Source organism: Euwallacea fornicatus, chromosome 3, assembly GCF_040115645.1.
Source record: "Euwallacea fornicatus isolate EFF26 chromosome 3, ASM4011564v1, whole genome shotgun sequence".
Taxonomy (NCBI): Eukaryota; Metazoa; Arthropoda; class Insecta; order Coleoptera; family Curculionidae; genus Euwallacea; species Euwallacea fornicatus.
The window spans coordinates 1,556,349-1,579,255 of NC_089543.1; the positions used below are offsets into that span (position 1 = coordinate 1,556,349).

General features: G+C 33.2%; 1 protein-coding gene across 1 annotated transcript in view; it reads left to right on the forward strand.

The window, feature by feature from the left end:
- LOC136350635 (metabotropic glycine receptor) overlaps window positions 1-22,907 on the forward strand; it is a 130,268-nt gene that overhangs the window by 104,274 nt on the left and 3,087 nt on the right. Inside the window, exon 9 of the mRNA XM_066302564.1 lies at window positions 19,414-19,552. Within this exon, the coding sequence (XP_066158661.1) occupies window positions 19,414-19,552 (139 nt within the window). The remainder of the gene's footprint in view (window positions 1-19,413; window positions 19,553-22,907) is intronic.

Below are 22,907 nucleotides of genomic sequence, written 5' to 3' on the forward strand. Positions count from 1 at the left end.
ATTGATCGGTCTTGAGAACGATTCACGATAGAAAATAATATGCGATGTTTCCAGATTTAGTGAGATGGGGGAAAAGTTGCAAATTCAAGGCAGCAGTTTCATTATGTAAACATACCCCGATAGAATAAAAAATATATTTTCTATTGTAAAGAGAAATTGATCAAAAAAGAGGTCAAAGGTTTTTCTAGAACAATATTAATCTAGAATTTCATATATCGTATTCATAATTGATATATATACAGGGTGTTCCGTGAAGAATGCGCCAAAAAGAAATCTGATAATCTAGACATTAAAATAATAAGATTTAACCCAACTTGCCTCATGAAAATGTTATTCGTTTAGGATATACAGGGCGTTAAAGTTAATTTTTGTATTTGAATTTCTTTAAGTAAATCGAGTAGTTTTGAAGATATCTTATTCAAATTTTGAATCTATGTTTTTTTTAAGACCGGTAAAATGAATATTTCATGAAATTTGGGTTTCGAAAAAGAGGGCGCTAGTTGCAGCCTATAGGGCGCACATTTATGTCCATATTTTTTTACAAATGCAATAATTGTGATTTTAAGAGGTATTTTTGATAGATCTATCATTTCTAAAGATAAAAGGTATACTTCATTTATTTCGCTAATTCAAGCCATTTTCGAAATATGGCGAATTTAAATTTCCATAACGTGTCTAAGTAAGTGCTCGATATTAAGTAAAAACAATTTATTAATAACAATTATTAATTTATTGAAACAGTATATTTTATTTTAGCAAGTGTGAAAAATGTCCACCATTTACTTGAATGCATTTTCGTACTCCTTTTATTAAGTGTTGTCTTATTCTAAATAAATAACCGTCACTATTTTTAATCGCTGTGGCGGCATCCTGGATGCGTTGAAATAATTGGTCACGCGTATTTATCTCTGTATCATAAACTAAGGATTTCATGTATCCCCATAACGAGAAATCCATTGGGTTGAGGTCGGGACTACGAGCTGGCCAAGGTACATCACTTCCTCGTCCAAACCATCCATTAGGAAATTGTCTATTCAAAAAATTACGAACTACAATGGGGTAATGTGGAGGAGCGCCATCATGCATAAAGATGATATTTCGTCTTAACTTCCAGTAGCTCTTACCAACTGCCTAACGCTTTTTTGGAGGTTTTCTGCAACGCGAACTAACACTTCCTCTTCTAGGATCATGTCTCTCATTTCATAGGCATTTTTAAATAAATAGTACTTGAGTATTAATACAAATCAAAATAAACCACTTACTATTTGCAGTTGATTTTCAGTCGATTGACAACATGACATTTTTTCAATTGTTTTCAACAATCCTGCAAAGCCTACTTACGAGTGTATTAATAAAATGTTATGCTCTTACTTAGACACGTTATGGAAATTTAAATTCGCCATATTTCGAAAATGGCTTGAATTAGCGAAATAAATGAAGTATACCTTTTATCTTTAGAAATGATAGATCTATCAAAAATACCTCTTAAAATCACAATTATTGCATTTGTAAAAAAATATGGACATAAATGTGCGCCCTATAGGCTGCAACTAGCGCCCTCTTTTTCGAAACCCAAATTTCATGAAATATTCATTTTACCGGTCTTAAAAAAAACATAGATTCAAAATTTGAATAAGATATTTTCAAAACTACTCGATTTACTTAAAGAAATTCAAATACAAAAATTAACTTTAACGCCCTGTATATCCTAAACGAATAACATTTTCATGAGGCAAGTTGGGTTAAATCTTATTATTTTAATGTCTAGATTATCAGATTCCTTTTTGGCGCATTCTTCACGGAACACCCTGTATATATACAGTCAGTTACATAAGTCTACGTACACCTAGCAAATTCCTATTATTTCATAGTTAGAATCATGATCCAAAAAATATTTTTAAATATATTGAAATCCTCTCATAAATGATTACTATTGGTAATTAAAAATTTGGGTTTCGATTAATAGGTTGGAAGAAAAAATATTAAAATCAAAATTTCCGATCTCACAAAAGTGAACATACAGGTAAAAATACCACAAATATTACAATTTTTTTTGGGCTTCATAGATTTTATCGCAAAAATATGCACAAATAATATTTTAGTTTAGTGTAAAATTTTCAATAAAACATTAAATCGAATTTTAAATCTTTAGCATCATAATGCGAAGAGAAATTGCAAAAGAAATTAGAGAACTAATAGTTTCATTACGAAACGAAGGAAAATCTTATGGTGACATAGCGAAAACTGTCAAGTTAGCTCGTTCTACAGTGCACACTATCATAAAAAACTTTAATTTATTAAATTCAACTAATAATAAACGCCGATCTGGACGCCCTAAAAAAATGAGCCTCCGCGAAATTCGTACTATTGTTAGAAAAGTTACATTAAACCCGAAAATTAGTGCTCCGAAATTGGCTGATCAAGTTCGAAGAGAAACTGGTAAACGTGTCAGTGCCGAAACTATAAGAAGAGTTCTAAGATCAAAGGGATTTCATGGGAGGGTTCCTAGGAAAAAGCCCCTAATCTCACAGCAAAATAGAATTTGCAAAAAAGTATTTAGAAAAGGGTCTTCAGTTTTGGAGTTCGGTCTTGTTTACAGATGAAAGTAAGTACAATATTTTTGGTTCCGATGGTAAAGGAAAAATATCACGAAAAGCTAATAAAGAACTGAAACCTGAAAACTTGGTACCCACAGTCAAGCATGGCGGAGGCAATATAATGGTATGGGGCTCAATGTCTGCGGCTGGTGTGGGAAATTTGGTTTTGATTGAAGGTGTAATGAATCATCGGAAGTATCTCCAAATTTTGCGTGATAATTTATGGCCTTCAGTTGAACGTTTGGGATTAGGAAACCAATGGATATTCCAACAAGACAACGATCCCAAACATACCGCCCTGGTTGTCAAAGAATGGCTCCTTTACAACGTGCCCAAGCAACTTCATTCTCCTCCGCAGTCGCCAGACATGAACCCTATAGAACACCTATGGGACGAATTAGAGCGAAGGGTGTGAAATTACCTCAGATGTCACAAGAAATTTGGTTTCATCCAAGCCCAGAAGATTGCAAGCAGTTGTAGATGCAGAAGGTGGACCAACAAAATATTAATTTTTTGTTTTCTTTAAGTATAATAAAATTTATCTGCTGTATGTTCACTTTTGTGAGATCGGAAATTTTGATTTTAATATTTTTTCTTCCAACCTATTAATCGAAACCCAAATTTTTAATTAACAATAATAATCATTTATGAGAGGATTTTAATATATTTAAAAATATTTTTTGGATCATTATTCTAACTATGAAATAATACGAATTTGCTAGGTGTACGTAGACTTATATGACTGACTGTATATGCTTGAGGAAGGATACATAAACAGTGAAAAAAAAACATTCAGAGGTAAGTGATCGAACACCGATCACTTACCGCAAATATCTTTTTAATTATGACCTTTTTGGAATCTTCTCAAATAAACTATCATCATTCCTCAGCCGTTGAGAAAATAAATTTCAATTACTACAGTCAGTCACGTAAGTATTCGAACAAAATATAAATCGATATAATATTGTTAATAAGTACGGTAAGTATGGCTAATTAAATTATTCTATGAAAAAGAGGATACATATATATATATATAAATAAACAAACAAAAACTTTTTTTTTAACCATTTTGTTTAAGTGCTATTTGGAATATAGTGTGCTTTGAACCACAAAAGTATGCGAACATTTTGTAGATAAAATTTTTAGAAGGGAAAAAAAATAACCTTCAGGTATCATTTTGACAACAATTCACAAATATTTTTCAGTTAACATTATAAATTTAACAGTTAAATATGATTTACCACTTTAGTGTATTGTTTATGAAAATAGCAAACAAAAGAAATGAATCCATGGCGCGTGAACGAGAATTAATTTTAAAATGGCATAACGAAGGAAAAAAACACGCAGAAATTCCTCTTTTATTAAACAGAACTAAGTCAACTATCTCATACATCTTGAAAAAAATAGGAAGGAGGGAAATATTATTAACAAACGTCGATCAGGAAGACCAAAGAAGTTGACGAAACGTGAGGAAAAAATGGTTTTGCGTGAAAACAGAAAAAATCCTTTTCTTTCTGCTCCAAAATTAGCCGGATATGTTTTAACACAGTTCGGAAAAGAAGTATATCCAGAATTATGTAGACGTTTGTTACGAAATAATGACATTCATGGTAGAGTTCCCAGGAGTAAGCCGTTCATCAACCAAAAGAACCGGAAAAAACGTCTAAACTTTGCAAAACAGTACTTATTCAAGGACAACTCCTATTGGAATAAAATCCTTTTTTCGGATGAAAGCAAGTATAATGTGTTTGGATGTGATGGACATCAAAAAGTGTGGAGGAAAAAGAATACGGAACTGGATTCGAGAAATTTACGTGCAACGGTAAAACATGGGGGTGGCTCGGTTATGGTGTGGGGGTGTATGAGTGCAAGTGGTGTTGGAAATATTGTTTTTATAGATGGAATAATGGATAAAATGAAATATCTGCAGATTTTAAAAGATAGTGTAAGAAAATTAGGACTGCCTGAGGATTATTGGTTCCAACAAGACAATGATCCTTAGCACACAGTGCACATAGTTAAAACTTGGTTGATTTATAACAATCCACACTTATTAACAACTCCACCACAAAGCCCCGATATGAATCCCATCGAACATTTGTGGGATGAAGTCGAAAAAAGGCTTAGAGTTTATTCTATCACCTCTAAGGAAAGTTTGAGAGAATGTATCTTAGAGAATCTTGGAACTCCATTAATGCCGAAGTCACCCAAAACCTGGTTGAGTCCATACCACGTCGTCTGGAAGCTGTAATTGCAGCAAATGGAGGCCCTACTAAATATTAATAGGTCAAATATATAATCACTTCAATTGTGTTCGAATACTTTTGTGGTGCAAAATGAAGATTGTTTCAAATATCGTTTGAACAAATTTATACTTTTTATAACCATTTGCTTTCTTAAGTGCCTATACACATTCTCTTTTTCATAGAATAATTTAATTTACCATATGTGTACTTATTAACAATATTATATTAATTTTTATTTTGTTCGAATACTTTCGTGACTGACTGTATTTATTTTCAACATAACATGCATTGCACTGCACTGCATGTCCGTCTATGGTTTTTTTCTTTTCAGTTGCCGAAATTTTTATTTTTATTTAATTTCAGCTTCTTTCGAGTATGCTACTCAGCAATTGTACGATTTTTACCTATTTTCAACTAAACACAATCAAGGCAAGATCATATCAAAATTGATCTAAACAGCATTGAATTACAAACAAAAGTGCAATAACAATATTCATATTCTGCATAGACGTTCCTTACCGAAAACTAAAGAAATTTATTAGATTGATAAACATTTGCTTCATTGATTAATGCATTTTTCCTTTTGGCGGTCTGGAGAAACAATAAATCAATATTGTTTCTAAGTAAATTGATTTATTACAACAATTTCTCAGTCATCAGACATGTTTGAATAGAAAAATCTTAGTTTCGATGGTATCAAGACAGTAATAGGAAAGATGATTTTAGAATAATTAAAGACACCTAACTTGATAACGCAACAGTCCAATTTAACAAATGAAGTACCAACTTGTAGAGAATCAAAAGCCCTTTAAAATGATGCATCACTTAACCTTCTTTACTATTTAAAATATTTGAAAAGGTGGCTCAACGGGACAGAGGATTCACAGAAGTGAAGTAAATTCTACATAAAAATTGTTCCCTTTCGATAATAAAATCGACGTATGTAATGCGGCGATTTTTAAAAAATCTATCCCACTTCGAGATAATATGGGTGAGAAATTTTCAAATCGACACCCTGTATAGCAATTCAAATAATATAATGTACTGCAAATAATACGTTATAATGCGGATTACATTACGTACTGTTTGAAATTTTGATGAACCTCTCTCGCTGCAATGAATTATTAGATGAATCTTATATTGAACCTAGGTTCCTCAATTGTAGTTTTGGAAACTCGGAAATTTTCAACGTTTTGGAATTCTTAGTTGATTTGTCCCATATCGACCTTGGTTACTCTATTATGTGAGATCCAAAATTCCTGGAAAAGTATTTTTAATAACTTTATAATTGCGCAAATTAGTAAAAGGGATACCACAAATACGTTTGCAAATTACACTCACTATCACATGAAATGCACCACCCAGTAATACTAATAATTAAGTCTTGTAACTTTGGCAAAATAATGCTTCATAATAGAGTAGCAAATGATCAGACTTTCAGTAAATGGATACAACATTTGTTAATTAAAAAATGAATAATGAGTGACATCGCCTCGTATGGCAATGTAAGCACGTACTCTTCGCGGCATGCTTTGCAACAAATGATCAATATCTTCCTGGGGTATTTCATTCCATGCTACCTCAAGGTGATGTCGTAAGTCATCCACATTGTTTGGAGGCCTCGGTAAATTTCGAAGTCGACCACTTCATCATGGCCCAAAGATGTTCGATGGGCGATAGGTCCGGTGTCCGTGCAGGCCAAGGCAGTATTTCCAATTGTGCTTCTTCCAGGTATTGTCGTGTTATGTTCGCACTATGTGATCTTGCATTATCTTGTTGGAAAATGCTATTTGGTAAAGTTTGTATGAAGGGTACTAATACTGGCCTCAGAACATTGTTAATGTAGTGACGTGCGTTTACACAAGAAATGAACACAAGAGAAGATCTTCGACCAACACATATCGCACCTCAGACCATAACACCAGGTGTTAAAGCTGTGTGGCGCATTTCACAAAATTGCAAATTTCTTCTTTCACCTCGGTATCGTCTGACTCTTCTACGACCATCATTGATCCATAAACAAAATCGCAACTCGTCACTGTAGTCGATATTGTTCCACTCATGACTCCAATCAACTCGTTCTTGACACCTGCCAATATGGAAGCTTGCTGTTGGGCGGTTAGTGGCAGTCGTAGATTTGGGCGGTATAAATGTAGGCCAAAAGACGAAATTCTTCTGTAAACTGTTGCCATCGATACCTGACGATTTAGAGCTCCCATCCAATCTACTGCAACAGACATTGTTGTTTGAAATCGATCACCAATGGCCATCCGTCTAAGAAGTCGATTTTCACATGCATTGCTGCTACGGGGAGAACGTCCAGCTGCACGATGTTGCTGAACCCTTTCTTCAGACCATGCAGACCATATTCTCGCAATCGTGGTGTGGTTCCGATTCATTCTTCAGGCAATCTCACGGAAAGAAAGTCCACCCTCCTTCATGCCGATAATTCGTCCTCTATCAAAATCCGAAACGTGGGAAAAATTTCGACGCTATCTCACTGGGGGCATTTCGAGATGTCTTGTTCACAGTTCAACAACAAAATAAACTGATATTTTCATGTAACTATTATTTTATTTATTTACAATTGAATAAAAAATCTAAAAAGTCAATGACAAAAAAACCACTAGCATTCTTTCTTTTTTACTGAAAATCTAATCATTTGATACTCCATTTTGAAGCATTATTTTGCCAAAATTACAAGACTTAATTATTAGTATTACTGGGTGGTGCATTTCATGTGAAAGTGAGTGTATTATAGAGCTCCTCGAGATAATTACTACTTACATTTAGACATTATTTCAAAGAATCCTAAACACAAGGGCAGTCATTCAATCAGCATGAGTTGTAAGAGAGCCAACAACTCGATGCACTTAACTCTCATAATTCTCTTTTCTGAAGTTTGTTGTTGACAGGAAAGTTTTTCAAAAACTAAAAAAGTCTAAAGTGAGTTGATCTGTCCCGTTAACACTTTATGACTTTGCTGATAGAATTTTATTACAAAACCTGCAAACTTGTTTCAATTCCGTGGACGAATCTCGGGTTTGTAATGGCCCCATGCGAGAATTTATAGCTGAAGTTTTAATTTTCAATCTGGTAGTTAATAAAAGACATGCTTCGAACTCTTAACGCATTGCCATGATGCTAAAGAATTTTTTACAAGGACAAATCGTGGAGGAACATGTTTTTAATAAAATGCATCAGATTTCTCAGAAAAAAATCCAATTTTACTTTCTATCCAGAACGTCTGATACACTGTCTAGAAGAAAAGTGAAAGGACTATAAAAAAAATCTTAATTAATTTTTCTGCCTTTGCTTCGGCACAGGAAGGTAGTCTTATTAATCCCGGCATTGTTATTCCTTTTTTCGGCCATCAGATAATGTAATTAAAATGCGTAAATGCTGTAAAATTAATTGCTTAGGCGTAAGAAAATTGTGTAGCTCACACTGTGGGGAGAATTTCAAGAACAGAACTCGATTTTTTTTTTAATAATTACACTTTATAGGAATTCAAAAATTTGGCTGATTATACATTTATAAGGTAGTTCCAAACCATCCAAAACATATTCCTACATAATTTTGAAATACCTAACGAAATTGCTTCAAAACCTTTTACCCAAATGTACGCATTTATCACAACACCAAAAAATCCAACTAAAAGAAATTCCTGGAATTCTCTGGTAATCAATATGCAAAAGTACAAAGCTCACCCAGAAATCTGTGGTAAACTGACAAATTTTCAATAAAAAATATTTGTAGAGGTCCATTTAATAATGTTTACATGGCAAGTCGTAAAAAAACTCCTATCGCGCGAAAATAAACATAAACATACAACACAGAATAGATAACATACAAAGCTTATAAGCGGACTATAATGAATTAGGTGCCGACCAAAAACGATATTTCGTGAAACCGTCAGGCAAATGTTACCGAGCTATTACGTAGAATTATTTTAATGAACGCTTTCGAGAGCTTTTAATTGAGAACATTGGATTTTATGTTGCCATTCTAAACTATTAAATTATTGTTTTGGATGATATCGTCATCAGTCAACATGAATTTAGATGTTTCTAAAGATTTTAAATTCTATTGCTCTGCGTTTAACTTTCGATGATTAATCGCGTAATTTTACAACTCTAACCCTATTAAAAGTGTACCTAATGACAGTAATGTTTCAACCAGCTCCAAACTTCTAATGGAAACTTAGAGCAAGTTGAGCGTTTATGTATAACTTGGAAACACTATATTCAATTGGCATTTATTCGCAGATTTAAAGTCTCAGTTGGAGTTTTGCAATGTCTTTTAACAGGCGCTTTGTTCCGAGACTTCTGACCAATTTGAAATATACAAAAGTTTTCGTTAAGCGAAAAAGTGTGAAGTTGAAGGAGCCAGGAAGACTTGCAGCTATATTTTCTTCCTTTGCTTTTGTGGATTTTTAATTTAAATTTCAGCGCCTGGATGAAGCCATAAAATAGACGATATTGCCAAAGCATTGTAAGCAAAATTAAAAACAGAGTCCCTACTGAATTAAAAAGTACATTAAAAAGCAATCAAGAAAATTACTCCACTAAATTACCCACTCGATAGCTACTTTTAAAAGCATAGACAAATTTTTGTCGGCAACGTTCACGAATTGATGTATTTTCTTCGGTGCATTTCAATTACAAGAAAGATTTTAAAGTATCGAGATCAAATTGAAAATAAACTGCCGTTTTACGCCAAACGTAAATCTAATTTATTCTCCAGGACTTGGTTTCACAAAGTTGATAAAGCAAATCAATTTATCATTTTGGTGCATTTAACGCCCTGACGAGCTATAGAAAATTACCTAAGTTTCCCGTAAAATGGTCTTAAGGACTTGTAAGTTTTCGCCTTTCAATCGCAAATTTTCAATAAACCTTCGCAATTTAAAAATAGAGAAATGCTTATTCGCTTTTTAAAGGAATCTCCTCTTTTAGGTTGATCATCGCTCCTTTAATTCAAATTGCTAACTCTAATTAGACGTGAAGAGCTTCGTATTTAAATAATGATTGAACGCAAACCCCCCTTCAGACTTCCTTTACCCTCTTCAACGTGAAATTCGTTTGATAATACACAATATAGTATGTTTGCTTGATGTGCGTGCACATCACCAAATCATATTCTACTGCTAACAGTATTTTCACTTTTATTTTAAAATATATGATGCGCATGTCTTAAATGAGTTAATATGAACGAAAATCAATTAACTAAAATGGCTGCTTTAATTGATAGTACCAGAAGCAATTAAACTCCTAAAACTAGAAAATCAACAACCGTTTAGAGGAGCGGCGGTAAAGCGGAAAACTTCCGGAAAAGTTTACAATAAGTTTCAATATACTGTTATTATTAGGTTTACATCTGAAAGGGCGAAATTATAGTTTACAACCTACAACAAGTGGCAAATTTCGTTTACTGCAATTAAGAATTTTATGCCCCAATTGATAAAATCGGAAATATTTTCTCGCTCGCTGTTCCAAGAATAATTATATGCAATTTTCTCAAAAGCACTACATCTAAAAGGATAGGAAATCGAGCTCGAAATGCGGGAAACTGATTGATTTGCCTTTTGATCTTCCCTTTATTCGTTGGTTCTGGGGAAGCATTTTAACAAGCCATAGGCTCTTTCATTATATCCATAAGTGAACAGCGAAAACTTCTCTAAATAATTTTCGTCATCCGCAATGGTAACCACAAAATTTCCGTATCATAGTCAGTCCATTAAACATGGTTTATGTAGCATGTAAACCAGCTTATAACTAATTTGCCAGGTAAGTCATCCATTATAATAATATAATACATTTACATTTTACATGTACGTGCAGAGGGTGACTACCGCTTTTCAAACCCCCCATAATTCACGGCCCCATATATTACACGCAGTTAATGTATAATTAATAAGTGGTGTGACAAAATATTCCCTAGCGAGTTTTACTTTGACTAACTTTGTTGTTCAAACTTTAAGTCGAGCAAAAACGCATTAACCTCAGAGAAGGCTTTAAATTTGACAAAGTGAAGTGACATTTAAAGCAAGCTAAGGAGTAACTAGAAAAACGATACAAATGAGGAGATTTTTGAAAAAAAAATGCTATTTTTAGGCCACTTTTAGGCTATCTTAATAGCTCAACCGAAACGGACTGATTATTGAAAATTATTTTTAACGTTATCTTAAACACTTTCGATTATCCCGGAAACCCTCAAAATTTCAAATAGTTATCTCTTACAGTTTTCGCAATTTAAATTTATATTAATATCTTCTCATGAAAGTTTATAAATGAATTCAAGTTGCTTCAGGTAGGTGATTTCCAAAACTATTTTTAATTTTATGAATTAAAAATAGTTTTTTTGTATCTCTGTCCATTATGTGATAAGTACCTGGTAAAATTCGAGCATAAAATATGACAATCAAATGCACTCTTTCGAGTAGTTTCAAGTACGGTGGCGTAGGAGGAAAAGTTTTGGTGATGTAACTTTTCAAAGGGATCGCGTATCAATTCAAGTAATTCATAATATTATCAAAGAAAATTTCTTATCTGTACGTATATTACTGGAAATGCAACTATCTTTTATGAATTGTCATAGAAGAATCAAGCAAAAACTGTTCTTTCCCATAGGGAAATTACGGTAACATAGCGTCCTACGGTTTTGTTAAAATAATTTTCTAAAATCATCCACGTCAAAAATGAAAAATTATAAGACCTCTAAAATGGTCTATACGTTTTGCGGTATTTTTGTTTCAGTCTCATTGCGGGTTTCTGGATTTCAAGTAATTAATCACGTAAAATTTATCATGAATGTCTGGCCAGATTAGCGGATTCTAACGAGACCCGAATTTGTGCACCTTAAGCCGCTAATTTACTAGTCTTTAAGGGCTTGGAACTTTTCCACATAACGAATTTAATTCCGAGTGTGTGCCTTTAAAATATGAAAAAAAAACTCCTCAGAACAAAAGAGTCAAGAAAAACCGAATAGTTGATTAATAAAAGTGGGAATCCGTTTGGGAAATTATAGACATAAACAACTGTCGCAATTCTCAGGCTTTTAAGAGTATTAATACTTAGTGCAATTAGTGAAATTATGAAATAGGAGGTTTTCGGAGACCAAACCACCTAGTTTACTGCAACAAAAATATCCCGCAATACAACTCTGTCAAACTTCCATATGAAATCTGTCATATGGAATGATCTAATTTAAGCCATTACAGAAACTTCTCATTGTGTCTGCAGTTTGCTGAATGAAGTTAGCTGGGATTCTATGAATAACTCCTCAGATGTGTGCAATATAAGAGACCTGCATAGTTACCGAAGTAGGACAGCGGAGAAACTTTTGTTTAGCAACTCTGCAACTTTAGTCCATTTAACATGTTGATACCTGCAAGAACATTTTCACTGCTTGACAAATTGCGTTGATGCATGTGTCTGAATTTTACGGCTTTGTCTTATCAAATAACCAAATCTTGATTTGAGCTCACGATATAGACGATAGTTCCCTGGCTAAAACTTTGTAGAACGCATTAGTATGCATAGACCAGCTTTCGGACTGGCAAATGCTATGATGAGTAACGTTTGTTGCTGTCGCCTCAGAATCTGGATGTTTGCAAGTATACCTGAAATTACCGAGAAAAAGCTAATTTAATATTCAACGCCTGGTAGGAAATGTATGTGTATCATCATACAGTGCGGCTTTGAATTATACCTACCCTGTTATCTTTTAAACATTTTTTTTTATTCAAACGCAATAATACTATCTTATGATGTTTTTTTCATGTTGCTTATATCACCGATAGAGCAAAATGGTTAATTATTAAAAAATTAAAATATGTGTCAAATGATACTTCAAATGGGAGGTCTCGCAAAACTAAATTCAATAGTGTATTGGGATTCAAACTCTTTCGATTAGGTTTTGAACAAAATAGATACAAATTTGATAAAAAAAGATATTAGTTTGTTTTCGATTTTATGCTTACCAAAGTTAGCTGTTAGATTATAGCTTCAAAATATTTTCAATGGAAAAGTAACGCACAAGCATTAAAATATTTTTTGGCCTGCTAGATTTCCTGACTTAACCCCTATAGATTATATCTCATGGGGTTAGTTAAAACAGAAAATCTACCAGCACGGTCCATTTCAAAATGTTAATCATTTAGAAACGTATTTCGGAAACATGTTATGTAGTTACTCAAAATATGATAATGAACGTATTAAGGGAATTTTATAAAAGAAAGATTAAACGTTTCGAAAAAGAAGGTAGCCATGTCGATACTCTAGAGGAATAACTTGAAGCTAGAATAAATAATGATACATAGTTATTTAAATTATTAACTTTTTCAAAACGAGCCAATTTCATATCGACCAACAAGTTTTTTCATTGCTCACGTACTATTTAACTGAATTTGTACTGCATATTTTACCAGATTTATAACTGTTTATACAAACGCCAAAAAAATTATTTTCATCTCTAGTGCTGCTTTTGAATTTTTAAAAAATAATCATTTGTTACAAAAAATGGAGTGGAAACGGGTAAGGGACGGGGCACATTGGTTGAACCGTATCGTATTATCTTACATTAGGGATACACCTGAGTGCTAAATTAGCTCTGTGCAAAGCTGGCTTAATCGGCGAATAGAGAGTAATGAGATATATTGATGGATGAGTTGGACATATGACTAGCTGGAAAGTTTATTCCTTGGAGGCATATTAAAGTTCGACGTCAAATTGAGCTACGCAGCAATAATATTCCTCCAGAGTTCCATTGGACCGTCTAGAAAGCAGAATTGATTTTCTCACTTTCTATACAACCTTCTCTTTAAGGTTAAATGAAAATACCTTACCGAAATTTATTTTCTAATTTTCTAATTTCGAAGGGCACGTATTTCACAATTAAACGCACAGTAAATTTTCAGCTGAAGATTTATTTTTTAGAACGAAGAAACCTTTTTTCGTACAAGAATCAGAACCGTTGTTGCCCACCATCAGCATTTAAAGCAGATTCTCCTTAGGAATTGGGTCGCCTGAGACTGAAGGCCGGACTCGGAATAAATAAAAGTTTAATACTCATTGTCTTCCAATAAATTGCAAATACAATACAAAGTCCTTTTTACATCCCTTTTATGTCTTTCAAATTGAAGCAAACGATAAAAGGTATTGTAGTAGAAATCATGGAAATGGAATCGTGACGGTTTCTTTCTCATTAAATGTAACGTTTCGAAAAACGAGGACTTTTGTCAAAGAAGTTTATTTTTGAATTCTATTCTGTAGTTTCTTAAATGTTTGCATTACAATTATTTGTCCAATATTGAAACTGTCCAATCAATTTTGTTCAACGTGCCTTTATTAAAAGATAAATCCCAAACTCTTGGGTCTGAAAGGATAATTTTTCTCGTGCGTCTTGCTTTACTGCTAGACAATTTCTCTGCTTTATTACTTGCTCACTAAAGCAATAGCCAGAAAGGAAATGACACAATTTCCCAATTATGTTATAGACACACAAGTAAAAAACAAATTCTTCTGGATTTTGCCTGTCCGTTCTCAAATTTTAGATGAATGCCTATTCGCCCGAAAAAAGTTCCCTAATGGCTTATAGCAGAAAATAGATATACAGGCTCATGTCACGTTTACAAAACTCATCTGGTGTGAAGACATTCAAAGATATGATCCAATACCCCTGATATTTATATACTTTGACACATGCAGAATGAATGAAAAGATTTATTATATTTCTGGAAGTAAGGGCGAAACAAATAATGTCAATGCAATTTACAATGCTTTTGTCGAAAGTTGCATAAGGAAACCCATAAATCAAAAATAAAGTTTGGGCCCCAATAAATAAGATCGAAAATTTTCATTATGTAGATAATGAAATGTTAATTGTAGTTGTTCCGGTTTACCCTTTCCAGACAGATTAGAGCTCTTTACAAGAAAAAGTAGCCGCCTGTAGACTCTCATCTCCCATTCAAACAAGCTTAAAATCAACTTTATAAGCAACTCCCTTGAAATGTTAGATCATTAAATGTTTATTTTGTTTATAAGATTTTAAAGCCTCTTTTGTTCTCTTGCGACTATGCGGCTATTGAATGGAAAACAAGAACAACATTCCAAACAAATTGTTCATTAATGAGCACTCCACTTATTCCTTATTATGAAAATCTTAAATCTTGAGTAGATCGCCGTGATGTTCCAATTTATAAGGCCATCTCAGCTTTTACTTCTTAAACATAATTCTCTTGCATTAGTTTTATTCTCGGATGCTTAGTATGTTTTAATAAAGCTAGAAAATTGCTAAACGAAAATTTTGCTAATCAACGTCATGTTAGAAAGTGCTCTCTCTTTGTTTTGAATTAGCAGTTGAATGTAGCTGAGATTAAATTATTTTGAGAATAATATAATATTCATTGATATACAGTCTAAATAGTTTATATTGTTCGAAATAATTGGCTGCCATTAAAATAATGAGTATAAATCCTATGCCCTTTTAATGAAGTGTTTTCAATGTAAATCGAATGTTGCCAATTTTCGTTAACTAGTTCAATGTTGAATTAAATCGAATAATAGCAACACACACATTTGGTGTGGATAAATGACTCTCCATTATCCAACCTCTTTCAGATGGTTAGTTGAATTCGACCGTTCATTTTCACGTTTCGTTCATTCCGTTTGTGGTCAGGAACGACCCCATTATTTTAGTTCAGTCGGAATATATCTTCACTATGCATGGGGGATTGCTATGGTTGTCCGAATACCAAACTGACATTTGAAATAAAAACGAAACACGAAAAAACCCGTGGCCAGTTGCAACTATCGCGAAACCATTTTAAAATGCCGAAATTTATGCCAACGTGGTGTGAATTTTTTCACTTTGGGTAGCATTCATTAAATCCCGGTGAAATTGAAATGAAATCTAGATAAAGCTTGTCCAGTAGGTCCAACCCAGGCGAATCCCATTGGTTTGCAATTTTCGCAACTTAAAAACAATTTAAATAATAAAAATTTAAAATATTTGCACAAATAAGGATTCATTCCACAGATTTATGAAAAATATAACCAGGAAACTGTCTCTTTGTACAAGGAAAATAAAGACAAACATATTTATGTATACCCAAAAAGGTATTCATACGTAGATGTTCTAGTTTTTTTAAAACTAAATTTGCTATTTACAAATTTAATTTATTGCGATAAGCCGTCACTAATACATTTTTACACATGTGAGATCAAGGTAAAGTTAAAAATACTAGTTATAGGGCGAAGAGGAAAACGAATTTACGCAAATGTCAAAAAGTTGATAATCAAATATCATCAAGAGGGAAAATTTTGTGAAAGAATAGCAAGCTGTTGTGATAAGTTATGCTACTATTCATTACTTCATACAGAAATACAGATCTACAGGATCGATCATTTAAGACGTTTCAGGAAACCACGAAAAATAACGAAATTAAATGAAAGCTTCATTCTATAGAAGATTAAAAAGTATTCTAATGTAAGTGCACTTTATCTCGTTTCATAATTGCAAGAGAGAACTTGAAAAAAAATTATGCACAAAATATTAGAGATCATAACAGAAAAATCGGATACTATGGAAGTAGATCAGCCAAGAAGCCCTGGATAAATAAAGTGATCAAGAAGAAACGTGTTGCCTTTGCTTTTGAACACACCGAATGTCTCCGAGATATAAAAGATTTGCATGGGAAATCGGTGTTAATTTTTTTGCGCCTACACGGATTGTCCAATTAAAAAACTTTTATAGGGAAAACATAGTACTCAAGACCAGCCATTATTCCGAACTTTTTTAAATCTTCTAATTAGAGTCGTTTTGGCTTAAAACGCCTCCTATTTTCAAAAGTTTGCACATTCCGTATAACCGTTCGAGGCCAGATTCTTTGAGCAATTGCTATAAATATTTTTCAAAACCTTGTTAAAATTTTTTGTTTTGACTGACTTACCTGTTTATTTGAACTTTAATATGTAGGTGGTTGTTTCATTTATTTGCTTTCAATTTTTCTTTTTTGCATTGAAATACAAAAGGTTAAAATAAAAATAAAAAGAAAATTCATTTGTCATGGGATTTTCACGCTTGTGTTGTTGGCGACCTTGTATTTGTTTAATTCTGACATTGACTCTGGCTAATCGTGACTACGAATAGTTACGTGGAGCATTCAAATGTATTTTTTGTAAGCGTTTTATACCAACACCATCCTACTTAGAAGATTCAAAAATTGCAGAACAATGACTGGTCTTGAATACTATGACCCTCATATAAAAAATTTTCAATTGGATAATCCGTACGGGCGCAAAAAAATAAAAACCTATTTGCCGTGTTAATCTCCTATGTTCAAAATTCGCCTGGACAACCGGTTAAAAAAAACATGAAGTTCTGGAAAGAAATTATTTTCTCTGATGAAGGCGAATATAATTTATTCTGATCCGACGGTGTCAAGAAATTATGGAGAAACCCGGAGGAAAGTATAAAAAAGTGCAATTTGAAATTAACGGTAAAACATGATGGTGGAAAGATGATAATTTGGGACTGTATGGCAGTAAAGGGTATGAGTTGGGTGCTTTTATTGAGAGGAAACATAGATAGATTCATGTATTAACATATCGTGGAAATCAATTTAAAAGGTTAGACTGAAAACCTTGGACTGGAAGAGTTTTTATTTTCAAGAAGACAATGGTCACAAGCATTTATTAAAATTAATTCAAGAATGCCTACTATATAATACACTTCATTTGTTAAAGACAGCACCGCAATCCCCTGATCTCAATTAGATTGAGCACTTATGACAACATATGGAAAAATGGATAAGAAAAAGAAAAAATTCAACTAAAGAGTTTCTTCGCAACATTATTTTAGATCAATGATCCAAAATATCTGAAAATATGATTTATAATGTAGTTGGATCAATGAATCGTCGTTTATAAGCTGTGATCGATGCTATGGAGAATCCCACCAAATATAAATGACTAAATTTCATTGTTCTTTAGAGTCATAAAATTTTGGTTTTTAGTATATGAATACTTTTTTAGGCAAATCTAAAGACATTTTTCTTTATTTTTCTTCTACAGTGAGAGAGTTTCTTGATTATATTTTTCATAAATCTGAGTAATGATGCCTTATTTGATCAAATATATTAAACGTTTGTGATTTAAATTATTTTTAAGGTACGAAAATTGTAAATAAATGGAATTCGTCTGGGTATATGAAGACTTAATTGACCTACTGTGAATCTTCACGTTTTCTGCCTACATCTCAAGCCGATTCTTAGAATAGTGTGCGTGGCTACCTCAGTAGTTATGTACAATTTTACATTACACCTTGACCTAACTTAATGTTTAATTCAGAATTTTGAAAAAACACTGCCTAACCTATGACAAACTCTCCAACTAAGCTTTCCAACAATAAATAAACGTCCAAAGAAATCCCCAATTAATTTGCTGAGATCCATTCTTTGCGAAGAACGGCATTATATCATTATAAAGTATGTCTAGTTAAGTTGAAATCATATGGGAATTTTTTTTATCATTATTTTGACGAAAAATAATTATTCTTCATAAAAAGTTCTGCACATAGAATGAAATAATGAGACATCACATTTTGAGGTCGAAAACCAGCTATCTTAAAAATATGAATTTTGTTCAAGAAAATTTTATTATTATTAGTTTCAGTAAGGCACATGTATTTCTTGTTTAAGGAAAAGATCATAACTGTTCTTTCTTAATATGTTTTTAAAACAATTGTGCAATTTGAATGGGTAATTAATGCATAACAATCATTCACTTTCATCAAGACAGACATCAAGACAAAAAGTTAATAATTTGTGTAACTATACAGGATTAGTTATTCTAGTTTCAGGTAATTTTACTAGTCTCGACATAGCCGATTCGGATCATTAAATCTTTCTTCTGCAAAATTCCCTTAATACATTCATTAATATATTTTGACTCATTCCCCAACGTGCTTTCAAAATAATTATCTTCAAAAGATTATGTAACAGGTCGTGCTGGTAGACTTTTTATTTTAAGTCGCCCCATAAGAAATAATCCATAGAGGTTAAGTCAGGACATCTAGCAGGCCAAAATATATTTAAATGTGTGTAAGTTGCTTATCTATTGAAAATATTTTGGAAATATGGAATGTTCTCTAACAGCTAAAGTTCTGTGGCATTGGGCACCGGCTTACTGGAACCAAATTTGCCGATATTTTTGTAAGAGTTAAATGTATTAGCATATATCAAACTTGACTGTCAAAGGACGATTAAATATTTTGAAAGAGAGGCTGGGTATGTCGAGACACTGGTGGCTTGACTTAAAACTAAAGTAACTAATCCTACATACCCACAAATATTATTAACCCTTTGTCTTTTCCGATTAGCAAAAAAAATTATTGTTATTCATTAATTACATATTTGAATTGCACAATTCTTATAAAAACTTTTTTGGTAAAATTACTGATAAAAGTATTTCTCATGATTCAAACGTAAGTAGGCACACTGGACATGTTCGATTCCATATTCGGTAGAATATTGTTGCATTTTGTACTAATGTGCTGATTTTTTGCAGTGGAAATAACCTTCTTGATTTGGGGCATCCGGCTGTGTGTTGTCGTAAGGAAGGCGCCCTCGGAATTCAACGAAAGCAAGTTCATTTCCTTGGCAATTTACAACGAGTTCGTCTTGAGCCTATTTCTCAATGTAACAACGTAAGTGTCGTTGACTGGAAAATCATTTTTGCGAGTTAACTGCAACGCAGAGATCCTTTTAAACGCCAATTTAACGTTGCTAGAATGGAGGTGGATTTTAAGATTAAAAAGGCTTGGCACGCCGCCGCATCGCTGAGACCTCTCGGTGAGAATTTAATTAAATATTTTGGATTTTTTTGGAACAATCCTGTCGCCTCGACTGGCCACGATAATTGATTTTAGATTTATACCGCAGTTTCCTACTTCCTGTGTTGTTTCACGCCTTATGCTTCAGTTTGCCCGCGTAACGATATACCGACACATGACACAGTTGGTACAGGTTTTGTTCCATTTTTCGTAGGTAAATCACCTGGAATGTGCGTAGGGGCATAATGGCCTATCTCATTTACCTAATTTGCCCTAAGGGTCTTGAGACCTCAGCCACACAATCTAATTTCCATCCGTCAACAGTAATTAACTCCTATTAGTGCATTATATACCACTCCGCGCTTTCGAATGGCAATCGCGTTAATTAACTAAATTAGCACATTTCTCTGCAACATTTAATACTATGTATTTTTTATACTTTACCGTTATCAATACCACGTAGAATGAAATACACTTAAAGTTGCAAAGACAATTTAACGTTCCTCTAATAAACTGACTCTTGAAACTCGGAAGACACATATATAGTTTTTCGTGGAACAGTTAAATCGAGTTGAAAGTTGTTTATCGATACCTCCAATGAGTTTCAAGCGACGACTCTCAGTTGGGAAATAAAGCCTTTTTGTCGACTTCTAGTACGTGCAAGTATAAGAAAGTTAACTTGATCAAAACTCAACTTAACAGCTCAAGATGCGCCCTTAACGAAGTTTGAAGCAATATACGGGATATGAAAAAACTTTGGAAACATTGGTGCAATATGATGATTTTAACAAATATCAACGTTGTCACGTCGTAGTAGATGTTTTTAAATGGTAGGTCATGTGCCCAAAACCTTTAGTGTCAGGTATTTCAATATTGAGTACGAATGTAGAGGATACTGGCACCATCTCCTCTAAATCCTTGATATGTAAACTCATCACAAAAAAACTTGTTACTGAAATCCGAAGCGAACCATGCAGGTGCAATAATTCAAACTATTAGCATGTTCCATGAAACTTCTTACTTAACCGCTTTCAAAGACCGTCAATAAGGTTCTGTGCGAGGCAGGGACCTTTTGATCTCGAAAGTCTTTTAGCGATTAATTAATATGTATTTGCAATCTGGGCCTTTATTTTCATTGCTTCAATCCAACAAAGTAGAAATTCCGAATTATTAAAACCAACCAAAAATATGTTCAAGAACTCCGCACAGTGTATTGCGCATATTTCTGATGATTCGGAATTGGTTTACCCCTTCGTTAACCGGGCCTCATAGATGCAATACGGGGTGGTTTATTGACAACGGGACAACCAAAAGCTGAAGATACCACACGTTAAATGGTCACTATTAGACAAATATGCTGTATCTAAGAGTCAATAGTTTGTCACATATCCAAGGTGTTGAAAATTAAAATTTTTACACAATTTTTGGCAATTATTTTGAAAATATTCAGATCAGACGCTAGAAAATTTATAAAATTATGCTTATTTAGATGATGAGTTATATATTCCTGTAAATGAAAACACAATTAAGTTGTTTAGCTTTTAATTTCTAGTATTATCAAATTTAAATGCAGTGATTGTTTAATAGATTTTTTTCAAAAACGGATCTAGATACTAAAATGCAGAACAAATACATAACTCGTGGTAAAATGATTGTTCTATTATTCTTTCAAATTTTGAATCACAATTTCAAGTTGGATGTACAGGTTGTAAAGTTAATAGTAAATTCTGTAAAATTCACAGTAAATGACACCTTGGCAGCGCGCAAATTGTAAAAAATGTCATATTAGTTACTTAGAAAAACATAACTTTACAAATTTTCGAGTGTGTAATCTATATATTTGCAGAATAATGGTAAACAAATTAACTAAAATTTTAACTTTCAGCACTGTATACATTCGAAACTATTAACTTTCGGATAAGCTATATTTTCTTCAATCATCACTATATTAACGTGTAGTATCTCCAGCCTTCGGTTGCGCCATTGTTAATGAATCACTCTGTATAAGAGCTCCTCAGGCAGTATTGTATTGGTGGTTACCTAAATCAAAAAATCTCAATTTTTGCTAATTTGGTCCACTAAAAACGTTTTTCACAAGCATGAACTTGATGAATAATTAAAATGCCGAGTAAGTCAGTATTCAAATAAAGTAATGGGAACCAATTCGAAAAGGGATAGAATTTTAGCCATTTTAGGCCACCAACATAACAATGAGTTTCTAGGCCTCTCATATGCGCTTGTGAAAATAAGGGTCGTGTAGAGCTTTAGCATTACTCAAATAGGAGTAATAATACAAATTTAATTTTCAAGAAATTAGGTCAAGTCATATATAAAAGCCTACTTAACAATGTTCTCGTTTAGATGATTATGTAATCAATTAATTAATATTTGCTCTTATATACTGCTTCTGTTCATGCTCCGGAGAAACAATTACCCACCCTGAAGAGGATTATACTTAAAACCATTTTGCTCAATGTTTAGCAAATAATTACGTTGCATCTCTAAAAATATAACATAAGGGAGAGATCTAAAGACAAAATCCCCGTCTCACATATTAAAATTGCATGTCATATGTATGTAGTGAAATTATGAAAACCACGTTTCAGCTTCAAAAAGCATTCTCGGATGGCGCATAAAAGAAAATTTCGTTCGTTGGCGAGCAGTGTCGAGCTGCAAAGTTGAAAAATATTTTTATTTTGAACCAGAAAGATTTCTGAGAAAATCTTTCGAGATTCCTCACCAACATTTTTCTATCACACCGGTATGCGCTTAAGTAATAACGATAAGTTAGTGGGACAGTTGCTAAGAATTTAGTGCCAGAGATAAGAGAAAATGCCCTACTTTCCAGTCCTCATTCTGCGGACTCACACCCATTTAACTTTGGAGATATTTGTTCGTATATGTCGCAAAATCCATAAAGGCTTTTGTGGGAAAGATTGGAATCTGCTTAAATACTTGCCAGTTTCAGGAAATAAAAATAAATCCCATTATGGAAAAAAATTATCGATTTGATCTCGATCCGAAAAGCATTTTTATCAGTTAAGCAAGCCGGAACTGGACTTTAATTATATTGCCCCAGAAGTTTACGTTCAGGGATTATCAGATGGAGCATTCCGCTATTTGTACCATCGCTCGTGATATCCTTTTAAGACGATTTCAATCAATTACTTATTTCTGCTTTACACGGTTTAAATATATAAGAGTTTTCCCTATCTGACCCGTCTATAAT